General features: G+C 36.0%; 1 protein-coding gene across 1 annotated transcript in view; it reads right to left on the reverse strand.

Moving 5' to 3' along the window:
* GRID2 (glutamate ionotropic receptor delta type subunit 2) overlaps positions 1-17,373 on the reverse strand; it is a 1,658,713-nt gene that overhangs the window by 322,890 nt on the left and 1,318,450 nt on the right. The window contains exon 11 of the mRNA XM_049885711.1: positions 5,517-5,829. Coding sequence (XP_049741668.1) covers positions 5,517-5,829 — 313 coding nt within the window. The remainder of the gene's footprint in view (positions 1-5,516; positions 5,830-17,373) is intronic.

Genomic DNA, 17,373 nt, shown 5'->3' on the forward strand with positions numbered 1-17,373 from the left:
CAGTTGGGATAGAAAGGTGCTTAACGTATTTATAACTTTTGATATCTGCTGCATGTTTACAGAACTGGAATAGCATGCTAACCATATGGGTAATTTTATTTATCTTTTTCTCGTGGGTGTGCTCCAAAGCTTATTGAGATTTGGCCACCTGGAGGCAGAAATCAGAAAGCCATTCCATAAACATGTCAACATCCTCCAAGACAAGGTTTCAACCAATAGGAGATCTTATTTATAAGTTTCTCATCTTTGCTACTTTCAAAACACACTCAATAGGGACATTCCAAATAAACTCTTGTTTGATTTACTGAGCTTCATGACACTGGGAACAGTTTTGGTGATGTTTTCATTTTCCACTGTAATCTAATAAAGACCATACTGCAGTGCTTCAATGTTTGACTTAGTTAAGTATTTATCATTTGTTAATTCATTCAGTTGGTCAATATACATTTATCAAATATCTACTATATGCAAGACGTTGAGCTAGCTATAGACAAAGGGATTGTAAAGGTGAAGGGAACAGTGTCTTGTGTTCAAAGAACTCAGAAGTCTAATGGTAGAAACAAATGAGAAAATAACAAGAAATCACACTATAATATGGTAAGTACAAAGGAGCCCTGGTAGTGCAGTAGTTAAGCACTCAGCTGCTAACTGTAAGGTCAGTAGTTCTAACCTACAAGCTGTTCTGTGGGAAAAAAGACCTGGCAATCTGCTCCTGTGAAAATTACAGCCTAGGAAACCCTATGGAGCAGTTCCACTCTCTCCTACAGGGTGGCTATGAGTGAGAACCAACAACACACACAACAACAACAACAGCATGGTAAGTACTATGGCACACGTATCTTAAAAAGCATACAAGATTATTGCCAATCCCAGTAGTATTTACTGAAAGAAGCGAGACCAAAGCAAGAATTAGTGGGTTTATAGGAATTTATGCAGAGGACAGTGTGGAGAATGCATAAGTTAAGAAATAAAGGCATTTCTGAAACTGGAAAGAGCAGAAATAAAGGCAGAGAGATAAGAAACAGTCTCATCTTGTGTCCAAGGAATCAAAACCAGTTTGAAGTGATTGACAATTACATATGAGGCAAGGAGTGGAAAAAGAGGAAGACCCTCAATGAGATGGATTAACACAGTGGCTGCAACAACGGGCTTAAGCATAATGAGTGTGAGGATGGCACAGGACTGGTCAGTGTTTCATTTGTTGTTCATAGGGTCACTATGAGTTGGAACCGACTTAATGGCATCTAACAACAACAACAATAAAGAGTGGAAAGAGATGAGAATCAAGAGCATTAGACAATAGCCACATGGTAGAATATTGTTCATGCTCTGAAGAATCAGACTTAAAGCTGTGGGCCTTGGGAACCCATGGAGATATTCAAAGAATGGAAATAGTGTAGACATCTCTCATGAGAGTAATAAGTTGGGTATATATGCATGTAAGAGGAGGATCTATTTGCAGGTGACAAAATTGGAAAAAGGGAGACCTGTTCTGAGGCTTCTATAGTTCAAGTGAGAAATGAGGTAGGCCTAGTGTTGGTAATCTTAAGAACAGAGTTTCACTTCTAGGAACATCTAGGAGGTAAAACTGGCGGGACTTGATTGGAGACAGGGGATGAGGAAAAGAAAGAAATAAAAACTGTTGTCAGCGTTTCTAATATGTGTGGATGGGTGGTTATTGATGCATCAACTGGGATAGAGAATGTGAGAGATTAAGAAGGTTTAAAGTGTAAAATGAATTCAATTTTCGACATGTTGGAACTTGTGGTGCCTATGATATATACACTGTGGTCTGGCGAGTAGTTGGATGTACAAATCTGAAATTCAAGGTTGGATGACATAGATTTGGAAGTCATCTGCATATTAGTGGTTGTTGAAACCAGGTACAGAATGAAAAAAGGTGAATATAATGGGCCAAAGTGAGATGAAAACAGAGGTTAATTTCTTCTAGCTATATCATCTATCTTCAGTCAAGGCTCATATTCATCAACACCTTCATTTATTGACAACTTTGGCACATGCCTTTTTCTTCCTCTCTAGGGTAAGCTAGCAATCATTACAGATATTTCATCTAACCCCTAGCCTCTCCGTTCCTCAATCAGCTTTAAAGTCTTTCACCAACCCTCAATTTCAGGAATCCACATTCATATACCTGTAACTTGTTTTACATTGTTCTATCTCAGAAATTTTAAGTTTAGCTGTCCCATTTAATGAATACATTCTTCAAACTCTCTCACTCTGATGTTTCCACTGTTTTTGTTCTTTAACCTCATCAAGACTATTACTATTGTCTCCTACTACTACTTCACAACTTTCCATTATTACATTCTTGTCATTGAGTCTTCTATTTTTGCATTGCTCCATATACCTCAGGATCAGCCATTATCTCCTCTGTAGTCTAAAATCATAAGCCTTGTTATGCTTTTGTTGTATGTGCCTCTCCATCTATAGCTGAGTCTAATTTGGTTTTATATTTTATTTACTTAATAGACATTTCTGTGACACTTCTATAACACTTATTATATCTAAGAATCCCTCTTAGATATAATAACTGTTCTAAACTTTTTAGCCGTTTTAATTCTTACAACAAACTTATGGGATGGGCACATCCAGGGTGTTCCCTGCAAAAGGAACTCACAACATCACACGAGTTTGTGATCTCAAACCTGGACCACAAAATTCTTTTATTGACTCTGCCCTCCCTTCTTGAGATGTTCTCCATTGAGAAATAAACCATCATGCTATAAGAAAGGCCAAACTGTCTTATGCAGAGAGACCCACATGGAGACAAACTGAGGCCCCCGGCCTACAGCCAGCATCAACCATCAAACATGTGAGTGAAGTGAATGAGCCTTCAGATGATTCTAGCCACCAGTCTTTGAGTCTTCTAGCTGAGGCCAGAGACATCATGGGGTAAAGATGAACCATCCTCACTGTGCTTTGTCTAACTTCCTAACCCACAGAATCAAGGAGCAAATACATGTTTTATGCCACTAAGTTTTGGAGTTATTTGTTATGCAGCCATAGTCACTATAATACTACTAATAACAAGTTAATTGCTAAATCCAAAGATCATTTTTCAAGCCTTAATTTTACTTCATCCTTTGAAATGTTTAACACAGTTGATCAAACCCTCCATCTTTATAAATTATCTTTATTTTGTGTGTATCACATACATGCTCTGATTTTACTTGCATCTTTCTTTCCACTTCTTCTCAGTCATCACTGATAGCACCTCTACACATTCTTTCCTTAGGGCTCTGTCCTGGGCCCTCTCTGAGCCAAAACAAACAAACAAACCTGTTGTCCCGTAGAGTCGATTCTGACTCATAGTGACCTTTTAGGACAAAGTAGAACTGCCCCATAGGATTTCCAAGGCTGTAATCTTTATGGAAGCAGACTGCCACATCTTTCTCCCATGGAATGGCTGGTGGTTTTATACCATTGACCTTTGGGTTAGTAGCTGGGTGCTTAATCACTGTACCACCAGGGCTCCTTTCTGGGATTGTGGTCTTCAGTGAGGGTATTCAGTTGAGAATAACTATTCTGAATGATCTTATTCACACCTCTGGCTTCAATTATCTCCTACATACCAATGTCTTCCATATATACAATATATATATATAAAATATAATTTGTCAAGTTCTATTCATTCATTTCATCAATACCCTTCTCTTAATTCCCAATGTCACTTTACCTTAGTTCAAGCCACAAGAACTCTTTATGCATTTATTATGATACCCTTCTAATTTTCTTACTTTTTACAATGTTCTATTTCAATTTATTCGCTATGCTACAACCAGCATATTTCTATAGTACAAATCTGAACACACTTTCCCCTGTTTAATACCTTTAAATAGCTGATCATTTCCCTGAGGATCAGTTTCAAATTTCTGATAACAAATATATCTTTAGTCTCATCTTTATCAGCCTCCCTCCTCAAAAGTCTATGTTCAAGTCTTTTTTCACTTCTTCATCTGAAATTCTGTCCTACACTTTTACATCTCCTTTCTTCATCCCCCTTTTTAATAATCTTTTGCATAGTTATGTCTCTGTTTATATAGTACCAATTTGAAAAGCCTTCTTTGCTACACCAAGGTATATTGAGCTTCCCTTTTTTTTATCTCTATAATCTCATAAAGATCTGTGCTTAGCTCTATCACGGTCCTTTTCACATATCATTGTAATTGGCTGTTCATATGTTTATGTCTCACTAGACTCGTAGTTTCATGATGGCAAAGACTCTATTGCTCACCATTGTATACTCTGCCTACCAGAGTTCTACTAAAATAAATAGTGTGGATTAAATATTTACTTCATTAATTATTAATTAATGAAGTAAAAATTTCCACACACACAAAAAAACCCATTGCCATTGAGTTGATTCCAACTCATAGCGATCCGATAGGACACAGTAGAACTGCCTCATGGGATTTCCAAGGAATGGCTGGTGGATTTGAACTGCCAACCTTTTGGTTAGCAGCCAAGCTCTTGACCACTGTGCTACCAGCACTCCAAAAATGTCCAGGACAAATATAAAATTACAGTTAGCCTTAGTAAGAACCTTTGATACAGAAGGAAGGAGGGAGAAGCATGCTTACAGAGGGTTATGGAATAGATTAGAAGGGAGGAAGTAGAGATGAAGAGTCTAGATAAATCTTTTGATAAGTTAAAAGAATGAAATTTAATGGAAGGTCCAATAGCAAGCATGAATAAAAGGTAAGATGCTATTAAAAATTATAAGTATTGAGGCAAAAATATCGTGCGCTTTCATTGTGACACGTTTTTCCTGTTTAATACATGCGCCAAGTGTGCAAAAGGCTACCAATTCGCTAAGCATTTTATTATTTCATTCTCTATGACAACAGTATCCTAAATAAGGAGTTCAATAAATATTACTCTATGCTGAAACAGTAAGACTAAGGAGCCACAGACTTAATCAAAGGATTTTAAAGAGTGAGATAGACTGGGAATTGAATAACAAAGCACAGATAGTCTTTAGAATACAATGAAATAGTAAGTTAAATTGCTGATAAATATTATATATCAAAGTGAAAGATAAAAAATAAGATTTCTTTCTTAAATGTACATTTAATCAGCCTTTTCCTGTATTTTTAATACATGAACTAATGTCTTTCGACAAAGAAAAAACCCTAACCCTACCATCTCTTACATATGTAAATAATTAAACAGTATCTGCTCTAGTAGTAAGTAGAATGTCAGAACCTGGGGAGGAAAATCTGATCTGGAGCTTTTTGGTGAAACTTACCGCCGACATTCATTTTTGCCTTTGTTGATGAAAATGAACTTACATCAAAAGACAATGAAGCCATTATTGCTGGAAACCTGCCGTGTTTGAAATCCACTAGGAGAGAGCAGGAAATGTTCTCTTGTGAGCATTGCTGTGAGGACCCTTTAGACCACTTATTGATGTCAGACACAGAACTTTTGCAAATGAATCCATGGCATTTGAAACATTACATTTTAAAAATAATTAATGTACTTTTTCTCCTTACCTTGCTGTACAAAGGATCCGTACACAAACCACATGGAGTTGTAGAGAGTAGTAGAAGTCATTGATCCCATTTGTAATCGTGGAGGATTAAGCCAGTTCAACAGGTAGACCAGTAGACCCACTAGAAGGACCGTGCCAGCAATGCAAGCCCATAAAGAGAGATCAAATGGTGCAAGACAGGCAAACATATCCACGGTCTTTTCAGCCCTTCGAAGTAGTACACCCACTGAGTAGTCCATGTAACGTGTTGTAAAGTCCACCACATTTTCACGATCTGGGGTGATGGTTAGCGCAGAAATCCCTATGTCGGCTCTCTGAGAAATTGAAAGAGAAAGGGATACATTAACAGTATGAAAAACAATTCGATTTGTGGCACTGCAACTTGCCTTGAGGAAAAAAAAATAGATGCCTCAGGCAACATCTAAAGTCTTTTTATATAAACTGAAAAACACTGCAGAGACTTCTTACAGAAAATCTATATGTGAATTTTGCATTTGTTACTTCAAATCTTGTCCCACCAGAGTAAAAAAAAAAACCTTGTTCATATTATCTATGCCAGTGAAATCAGTACAGAATATTTCAGGCACAGATAACACCTGAAGGAAGTTGTCTTTTTTTGTCGGGCCATTTTATCAAAGACATTATTAATACAGTAGCAAAGCCAAAGCTTATGTTAAAGAATTCTTTCTGAGAAAACGCCCCCAAGATAGTCAATATGTTCTCACTATGTAAATTATTAGGTAGGTTATTTTAAAACCTAAACCTGGCATTTTACCTTTAGTCTAGATTTTTCTGCATCAAAATTTATATTATTGTGCTTCAAACATACTAGAGTTTGTTAGAGCTTTTACAGCACTAAGTTATAATGCCATATGCTAGAAGTCTCCACCATGATTTTTCTTGTACACACTTCAGAAACATTTAATGAGCAATTAAAGATTAAGGAGACACAATTCTTCTTGGAGTAATAATCCTTTTTCTCAGCGTGTGACTCCTTAGATTTTCAGTGACAGCAGTCACAACCACAGCATGTGCTACTTTACTTATTTAAAACACATAAGACAGAACCGCCGTGAAAGCAGAGTAAATGACTTCACATTTGAATTCTATGATATGAGCTCATGCATTTAAACATCTAAAAGGTGCATCTTGTTTGAAATAATGATCAGTGGCTGTAATTACACCCGTGGAAAATCCTTTCCAGACAAATATAGATACTAGTAAATGTATCTGTGTGTTGAACATTTTCAGATTTTCTCCCTTTCCCAACTTCCTTCCTTCCTTCCTTCCCTCTTACCTCCCCCTTCCCTCCCTCTCTTCGTTCCTTCCTATCTATGTTTTTATTATTGTCTAAAATAGGGTCGCTATGAGTCGGAATCGACTTGACGGCACTGGTTTTGGTTTAAAATAGGGTAGAAACTTTTCATTGTTTTGGGGTACAAAAAAAGACACGAAAAGTAACATGCCTAGTGGAATGCTAAACCAATCCAGATGAATCTATTCTCTGAAGTAATAATTATCTCAAAAATACTCTAGCTAAAGTTTAGCATCAAGTGTATGTGTGTATTTATGCCAGTTCCATACATATGTGACAGACCCAGTGCTAAGTATTTAAACGCATTTTTTATCTGACCCTTGCAATGAGCTATGAATTATGTGTTTTCCCTTCCACTTTACAGATGGAGAAATGAAAACTTAAAGAGTTTAAGTAACTCGTTCTGTTCTCATGGTTATTAAACATAGAAGCCAGATAATAAAGTTGTTTTTCTCACTCTGAAATCTGTGTTCATAACCATTTTACCATATTGAAAGAAATCATTCTTTTTTCCAAATGACCTACATAGTAGACAGTCAGAGAAACTGGCTTTAGTATAGTTTTTAAGAGTCTGAAATTTTGTTGTTGTTGTTTCTTACTATTTACATTGCAACCAAAAACCAAACCAAACCTGCGGCAGTTGAGTTGATTCCGACTCATAGCCACCCTACAGGACAGAGTAGAACTGCCCCATAGGGTTTCCAAGGAGTGCCTGGTGGATTCGAACTGCCAACTTTTTGGTTAGCAGCCAAACTTTTAACCAGTACATCACCAGAGTTTCCCTACATTGCAACAAGGTCATATTAATACAGGTATCATGCATTTAGAATTATTAACTGAAAGAAATTAAAGTCAATAACATTATACGAAAATAAACTTGTCAGTGATTAAATATTATTGCTTTTGAGCTCGTATTTTAACTTTTAATAACTAGATATTAGAAATTTCAATTTTCAGATTGAAAAATCTAACTTGGATACTTAGCTCTCCAATCCCATCTTGCCTGAATTTCAGTTTATCTATTTGAGAAAGGAATGTGAGGGTGTTTAATATCACTATCGTGAAGGGATTCATTTATCTCAATCTTAACAGTGAATAAATAACTCTCCAAAATTCATTTAAGCTCTCAGAAAGTGCATTTGTTTTTACAGGTCATTAAAGCGCTATGGATCAGTAATTTACTAACTGGTGTTCTAGTGACCCAAAGGATTTAATGTCTCAACCAAAGTTAGCAAATTTCACCTAAGGAGGAATTTATTGACAACATGTTGACTGAGTATTTGTAAAATTTTCATACTTATTTTGCTTATAAATAATTAAGGGTTTTACACTTATATGTTAATTGTACATTGGAATGGTCACTCTCTGTTGATTATAACAATGGGCACCTCTAGGTATCACCATGTGAATTTCAATAATAGAATAAAGAAAGATAATCCAGGGACCAATGTATTCTTTTTCTGGAAAAAATATTTTTATGTATATCATATTTTGTGTATGCTACATTATTATATTAAATATAATAATTTGTCATATTTCTATGGAGAACTTCCTTAATTTTGGCTCATTTTCAACTCTTATCCATTCTATTCTCAAGGAGAAATTACCAGCCTTCTTGTGGAGGGAATATCAGAATCACATAATGGGACTTTTCAAACTACATACATATACACACACATATATGCACGCACACATACACACACTTTCCTGTCTCTGGCAATTACACCTTAACACGGTGCTTCTCTCCATTCTTCTGCACCAATGATAGAGTGGACCACTCTAGTTCACATGATTATAATACTCTCCTTGTATTGGAGATGCTGTTCTGGAGCAGAGAAAGGACACAGACCACTGATTCAGAAATTCTGGAATATCAATAAACAACCAGAAATGATCAGAAAAAAAGTGGTCATTTATACCCTTTCCACACTTACTTTTTTTTTTTTGGTCGGGGGCAGTCAACTCATTTGTCTACTTTCTACAATTCCTTTTCAAATCTTTACCCTCGTGAAACCTTTAACTTCACCCCTCCAAGTTGCAGCAGTTGGCCTCCACTGCTATTTTATAGAGAACATAGAAGGTATCTGATGAAAATTCACATTTATTTCTACCTCCTAGCCTACAGCTATAGGGTCGCTATGAGTCAGAATCAATTCCATGGCAACGGGTTTGGTTTTTGGTTTTAACCTGCCTCCCATACCCAGTCTCTTATTTAATCCCTGCCCTCTCCTATCTAAGACCAATCTTCCACCAATACACTTATCAATCAATTCTCTTCTTTTCAGTATACTTAAACATCTGTCTCTTAAGGATTTAACATCATCCTATCAATTATAGATTTTCTATTAAAAGATACATCTCATTTTCATTAAAATAAAAACAAAACCAGAAAAACCTCTCCCTGTACTATCTATTGCTTGGTAAAGTAGAGGGTCAGTGAAAAAGAGGAAGACCCTCAATGAGATGGATTGACACAGCGGCTGCAACAATGGGCTTAAGGATAGCAGAAATTGTGAGGATTATGCAGGACTGGGTAGTGTTTTGTTCTATTGTGCATAAGGTCACTATGAGTTGGAACGGACTCGATGGCACCTAACAACAACAATACTCTTTACAAACTCAGTAACTTTTACTACACTTTCTTTCTTTTCACAGTCAATTTTCTGTAAAGATTTGTCTCTATTTCCACACATCCCCATCACTCTGGAAAGACCCTTTTGTATGTACATTGTTGAATACTCGATTACTAAATGGAACTAGCACTTCTCAATCTTTGCATCGCTGAATCAAATGAATGTAATTCAGTTATGTGATTAAATCTCTTGATGACATTTGACAGTGATGACTGCTCCCTCCACTTTAAACCTTTTCCCTTGTATTTCATGACGTGGTGTGACGCTCTGTCTCATCCCCTTTTTCAAGCTCATAGGGCAATCCCCTGGGCTTGGGGTTACCCCTTTACATCTGCTCCTATGGATATGGAAGAAACCATATCCATACCATCTGCTGTCCCCATCTACACACATGATTCACAAATTTAAATTACTAGATATAATCTAGGCTCTGAGCTCTAGAGTCTAGACTGATTTATTCAGCTACATACTTGACATTTCCACCAGGTATCTGAAAAACACCTCAAATTTAATACAGTCAAGACCAAATTCATAATATTCATTTCTAACCCAGGATCCTCTTCAATATCTCCAGCCACAAAGAATTATATCTTTTTACATAAGTCATAAAACTTGGTGTCCTCATCACCTGCTCCACCTTTATGCTCCTTATTCTACCCATCAGTAAGAACTGCTGATTTTATCCCGTGAGGATCCTAGTATCAATTCACTTCTCTACTATTCCCAGTTCTCATCATTGCTTCTCTGTGCCCAAGAAATAACATTCTTATGAGGCTACCTGAAACCTACCTTTCCAGTTTTTGTATTGCAGCCAGTTATTTTTTTTTAAGGAAATCCAACCATATTCCCTGACATACTTTAAAGGTTTTCAAAGAATTTTCATTGCTCTTAGGAAAAAGGTTGCGATATTTACCATGTCTGCTCACCAAAAGGGTGGCAGTTTGAATCTACCAGCCACTCCTTGGAAACACTGTGGGGCAGTTCTACTCTGTCCTATAGGGTTGCTATGATTCAGAATTGACTTGATGGCAATGAGGCTTTTTTGTTTGTTTGTTTTTATACATCTTTAGTTGGAATGTCCTCCAAGCTGATTCAGTGTGTTCATCTTGGACTATCTTCATGTTCAGCACTTTTCTTGCTGCCTGGACAGACTTTTCCCACTGCCTAGCTTGAACTCTTCCAAATATTCTTTAAGTAAACTATCACTTATATTCATAATTCATTAGTTCTTCAGGAAGGCTATCCATGATCCTCATTGATAAGAATAATAACTGCTTTTATTTATACTACCAAAACCCTATATTCTTCACTTTTCTAGCAGTTATGACGGTTATAACTTTACACAAATTTGTAGGAATTTTTTAATAATGTCGGACAATTCTAATAGACTATAAGCTCCATGAAGGCAAAGAGTGTGACTTTTTTAAATTTAAAATATTCTTGGTACCTACCACATTGTCTGGCATAAGGTTCACTGTCAATAAAAACTTGCTTCATATGTAAATAAATAAAGATAGAAAATCCACTAGATATTGACTACCTAATTCTCATAAATCTCTTTTCTTTATTTCTCAGCATTCCCAAAAGAGAAGGATTTTTTTAAAAGAAAAACAATAAAAATTTACTAAGTTTTATAGCAATGATAAGAGACTTGTATCTTATTGAACAATTACTTCATTAATTAAAATAACGTTTGTGGTTTATCAGTGTATTTATATTTACACTATTTGCCACCAACTAAGGTAATTTAAGAGTTCAATATATTACAAAAGCTTATCTATTAAGTGTTTTTAATATTCAATTATTCTTTAAATTTTGACATGAACTAGCACTAAAACTGGATTATAAATTTTTTCAAAACTATTCTAAGTAGGTAGCCATAAAATTTTCCTTGAAATAACATTTGCATTGTCTCAACTCATGAAAGAGGATGGATACACAATTACAATAGAACACGACTAATAACAGAATCATTGAATCTTAAAACCTTAAACTTTGAGAAGTTGAAATGCATTTACTCTAAACTTAATATGAAATAGATTATATCTATCAAATGAAATACTATCAAAATAGAAGTCCGTGTAAGTCTCATGCAACTGATTTTGAAGCAAAATGTTAGGTTATGTATTTGTCTCTCTTAATTGCATTTTTTGTTTGTTTTGCATCCTTCTAATCTCTCTGGAATGTTTTGAATCTTTATTTGTCATTCATATCAACTTTTTATTCTAGCTTTGAGTCATTTGGAAGTTCAAAAAGCAAGTCTTTGGTTCTTTATCCACATTATTGATAAAATATTGATGAAAAGTATATGGACAAGTTCAAAGTACTGCAACATGCCTCTAAAGTTCTACCCACTTTGACAATCGCTCATTAGTTATAGCTTATCAACCACTTATGACTATTCCTTAATATATTCTCATCCAACCAGGTTTCTCCTTGTAGTTTGTAAGTGCTTTGTAAAAGGTATTATTGAGCTCAAAATACACGTGTAACAAATTTTCATCTTCTAATGTATAGCCAATGCCACCAAAAAGAAAATAAAACTCTTTACTTTTTTTTTACTACCTACAACATATGTGATTAAAAATTCTTTCTAAAATTTTATCATAGAATAAATTCAAACTCACTGCTCTGTCAGAATGAACTCATTGTTTTCTAATTTTGAGTATGCCAATCTCCAACTGTATAACACCTCTCTCATTATTCATGTTTTGTATACATTGTCTATAGTAACTCATATATCACAACAGGAAATAGTTTAATTTTCCTAGCCTATTATTCATCTGGACTTGAAAATTCAAACTCATTAAAAGTGCCTATCATGAGTTTCAAATCTCTTGGTAAGTTTTCTTTATCATTCTCACCTTGAAGATTATTTTATACAAAGGGGAAGCAAAATTGTTATTGCAGGGCTTTGGCACACATTTAATAAGCATCAGGTCTACGTCTGCCTTATTCGCCTGCTTAAAACATATATTTTCTCCACTTGCTCATTACAAGAATAAACTCTTTACATACAGATTTTTGGAACTTTCTTGACAGTTTTCTTAAATATTACTTAGTATTCTTTGGTCTTCAATTAATTTTATAGTGTAAAGTTTGCTATCGACAAAGTAGGCACTCAAGAAATGATAAAAGAAGAAAGGAAGAAAAGGAGAGAGAAATGGAAGGAAGGAGAGGAGAGAGGGAGAGAGGGAAAGAGAGAGGCAGGAATGAAGGATAAGAGAAAGGAAGGAAGGAAAGAAAAAAGAATGTATCCAAGTCTTACACCTTGCAATTAATACTATATGACTTTGAGCAAATAAAAAAAAAAAGAAAAACAGTTGCCATTGAGTTGTTTCAGAAGTAGATCTCTAGGCATTTGACCACCAGGCCTTTTTTCTGAGGAGTTTCTGGGGGGATTCAAACATGCAGCTTTTTGGTTAGTAGTTAAGCATTGTACCACTTGCACCACTCAGGGACTCCTTGGGTAAGCAGCCTCTCATTATCTTAGATTGCCCATCTGTACAATGAATAGCTCCCTGAGTGGCGCAAACAGTTTGCACTCTAGAATTAACTGAAACATCGGTGGTTTGAAACCACCCATGGGTGTTACAGAAGAAGGGCATTAAGGTTGTTGTTGTTAGTTGCCATCAACTTGGCTTCGGCTCATGGGGACCCTATGTATAACAAAAAGAAACACAGCCTAGACTTGTGCCATCCTCACGATTGTTCGTATGTTTGAGCTCATTGTCACAGCTATTATGCTAATCCATCTGGTGGAGGCAACATCTCATTTTTGCTAACCCTCTTTTACCAAACATAATGTCCTTTTCTAGAGATTGGTCTTTTCCGATGACATGTCTAATGTTAGCCATCCTTGCTTCTAAGGAGTGTCCTGGCTATAATTCCTGCAAGACAGATTTGTTCATTCTCCTGGCAGTCCATGGTATATTCAATATTCTTTGCCAACATCGACAAGTGAAATATGTTAATTCTCCGTAGATCTTTCTTTTTCATGGTTCAGCTTTCATATCCATATGAAGCAATTGCAAAGGCCATAGCTTGGGTCAGGCATCCATTAGTCATCAAAGTAGCATCTTTGCTTTTTAACACTTTAAACAGGCGTTTTGCAGCCGATTTGCCTAATGCTATATGTCATTTGATTTCTTGTCTTCTGTTTACTCGGGTATTAACAGTTGATCAAGTAGAATGAAATCCTTGACAACTTCAATTTCTTCAACATTTATCATGATGCTGTTTATCAGACCAGTTGTGAGGATTTTTGTTTTCTTTATGTTCAGATGTAATTCATACTGAAAGCTGTAGTCTTTGACGTTCATCAGTAAGTGTTTCAAGTGGTCTTCACTTTTGTCGAGCAAGGTTGTATCGTGTACGTGTTGCAGGTTGTTGATGAGTCTTTCTCCAGTCTTGATGCCATGTTTTTCTTCATATAGTCCAGCTTTTCCAATGATTTGTTCAGCATACAGATTGAATAAGTAAGGTGAAAGGATACAACCCTCCTACAAACCTTTTCTGATTTTAAACCACACAGTATCCCCTTGTTCTGTTCCAATGATTGCCTCTTGATCTATGTACAGGTTCTATATGAGCACAGTTAAGTATTTCTTCATAGGTTGTCTTAGTCTGGAATCTCCACTGAAACCTGTTCATCATGGGTGACACTGCTGGTATTTGAAACACTGGTGGCATAGCTTCCAGCATCATAGCATTATGCAGATCATCACAGATGGGTAGCCATAAAATTATAGCCATTGAAAACCTTACAGAGCATAGCTCTACTTTGAAACACATAGAATCATCATGAGTCCAATTCTACAGCAACAGGGTTGATTTTTTTTTTGTTTTGGTACAATGGATGGATTAGAATTAGTGATATCAAATACCTTCTAACTCTGAAATATTAATGCTAAAAATTATTTATTGAGACCTTATTATATTCTCAGTTTATGCTTGGTAATATAGGAATACAAACATTTTTCTCCTAAATTCTGAAAGGTTTTACATTCTGACAGACCTTTCCAAGAAAATACAATATGTAAGTTATTACTATTCATAGGGGAAACCAAAATGTAAACACTGGGAAAAAGAAAAATGACCAAATATTCACATTAATCACAAAATATTAATTTGCTCAAAGTCAAGATCTCATAAATATCTTTGAAAGAAACATAGACATGTTTTAATGTGTCATTGTTATAGATTAATTTTCAGTTTCAATTAGGAGCACATTAAGACTATCCATTGATTTCCAAGTATATTGCTCAAAATGAATAAATTGCTAAGCAGAACAAATAGTGTTTTTAAAGTAATTTTTATTCTGATTATTATTATCACAATAATTCTAGAACATTTTAAAAGAACAAAAATTATAAAGATAAAATTAAAATCCCAATACAGCAACCATTGACATAACTACCTTAAGATTTTTATATATTTACTTTTATACTTCTATGGAAGGTATTTGTGAGCTCACTGAAAGAATCACATTAATTTGGTTACAATTTAGTACTTGATAAGAATTAAAAATCCAATTAAAACAAGTACTAACGATACCTCTATTCTGTTTTGTTACTACTACTACTACCATGGATTCCTTGTGGCACAATGATTAAGCAGCTCAGCTGCTAACCGAACGATCAGCAGTTCGAATCCAGCAGCCACTCCAAGGAAGAAAAGACATGGCGATCTGCTGCCATAAAGATTACAGTCTGGGAAACCCTATGTGGCAGTTCTACTCTGTTCTATAATACTCTATAAGTCAGAATTGACTTGATAGCACACAACAATTACAACCATTACTATCTAACATATGCTTCCTGTCTATATTTATTAGTTTAACTGAGAAATATGGTAGATTTAAAAAAAAAAAATGCCCCAAATTCTTCCCATTCCTATATGCACATCCCTTTGCAATGTGACTTTACAAATTCCCATCAAATGGTGGAGTCTATTTGTCTGTCATTTGAATCTAGGACTAGTAAGTGGCTTAGTTTGGCCAGTAGAAGAAAGCAATGTGATACAAGTAGAGTCTTCAAAAGTTTGCACAATGAAGCTTCCCTCTATCCTACTGTGCTTGGAACCCTGAGATCATTATGTGAATGAGACCTAACTTGTATACTAGAGACTGAGAGGTCACGCAGAGAATAACGGAACTGCTAATGAACCACAACAGCAAATTGGTGATCAAATATTATGTTTCCTGCGGAGCTCATGGCTTGATCTTGTCTGCAGGCTGCACTCTTCCAAATTAGAGCAATTAATGGGATTTTGTCAGGGTCATCTGGTGAACTGCTATTTCTTAGTGATGTGTTTTCCTGAAATCTAAAAGCTTTTGGTTCATGGGAGGTTTATTGTTGTTAGTTATCATCCAGTCCATTGTGACTCATGGTGAACCCACTTTTTCAGAGTAGAACTGCTCCATAGGGTTTTCAAGGCAGTGATTTTTTAGAAGTAGACCATCAGGCCTCTCTTCTGAGGCACCTCTGGGTAGGTTTGAACCACCAACTTTCTGGCTATTAGTTGAGAGTTTAACCATTTGCACCACCCAGGAAACCAATTGTGAAAAGTACCTTAGACTGGGTTCTCTAGAGGTGCAAAGCTATATATATATACACACACATAGATATAAACTCAAAACAAACAAACAAACAAAACCTATTGCCATTGAGTCAATTCCAACTCATAGCAACCTTATATGACAGAATAAAACTGCCCTATAGGGTTTCCAACCCTGGTGGCGTAGTGGTTAAGTGCTATGGCTGCTAACCAAAGGGCCGGCAGTTCGAATCTGTCAGGCACTCCTTGGAAACTCTATGGGGCAGCTCTACTCTGTCCGATAGGGTCGCTATGAGTTGAAACCAACTCAACAGCACTGGGTTTGGTTGTTTTTTATAGGGTTTCCAAGGAGTGGCTGGTGGATTTGAATGCTGTCCATTTGGTTAGCAGCCAAACTCTTAACCACTGTGCCATCTGGGCTCCAAATATGTATATAGAGAGATTTATTTCAAGGAAATGGCTCACACAGTTGTAGAGGTTAGCAAGTCCCAAATCTGTGGGTCAGGCATTAGGCTGGAGGCCTCTTCTGACTCACATGGTTGCAGGGGCTGACAAACCTAAAATCAGCAGATCAGATGACAAGCTGCTGGCTCACAGGGCTACAGGAGCTGACAAATCCCCAAATCTGCAGGTCAGGTGGCAGGATGCTGGCTCATATCCCAAGAACCAGAAGTCAGATGATGACGACTCAGATGCAAGGTCAAGACAGTGAGAGTTTTGCCAGAACATCCATATATATTAGATGCAGGCCACACCCCCAAGGAAACTCCGTTTGCCTCTAATCACAAAACGGAGGATAATTAGATAATACTGAGAATCATGGCCTAGCAAAGTTGACACATAACATCAACCCTCACACCCATGTCAGCTTAGCACCTGTACACATCTCCTTAAACCATACACAGTCTCTAAACAATTTTAAAGTCATACTTACACCTAACGTGACTCAACTAACATGCATACAACCAAAAATGCACTAGCTTCATTTACATCTTGTATTTTATAAGTAATGGGATAAAGGAGGAAAGAAAACAAAAATATTTGCTATATATACATATATATAAAAATATATATATATATATATAGGAGCCCCGGTGGTGCAGCGGTTAAGAGCTTGGCTGCTGCTAACCAAAAATATTGACAGTTCGACAGTTCGAATCCACCAGCTGCTCCTTGGAAGCCCTATGGGATGGTTCTACTCTGTTCTATAAGGTTACCATGAGTTGGAAAAAAACTCAATGGCAATGCGTTTCAACAAGCTATATATATATATATATATATATATATATATATATATATATATATATATATATATCTGTATATCATATACAGATATATATATATACACACAC

The sequence above is a fragment of the Elephas maximus genome, chromosome 5, assembly GCF_024166365.1.
Source record: "Elephas maximus indicus isolate mEleMax1 chromosome 5, mEleMax1 primary haplotype, whole genome shotgun sequence".
NCBI lineage: Eukaryota > Metazoa > Chordata > Mammalia > Proboscidea > Elephantidae > Elephas > Elephas maximus.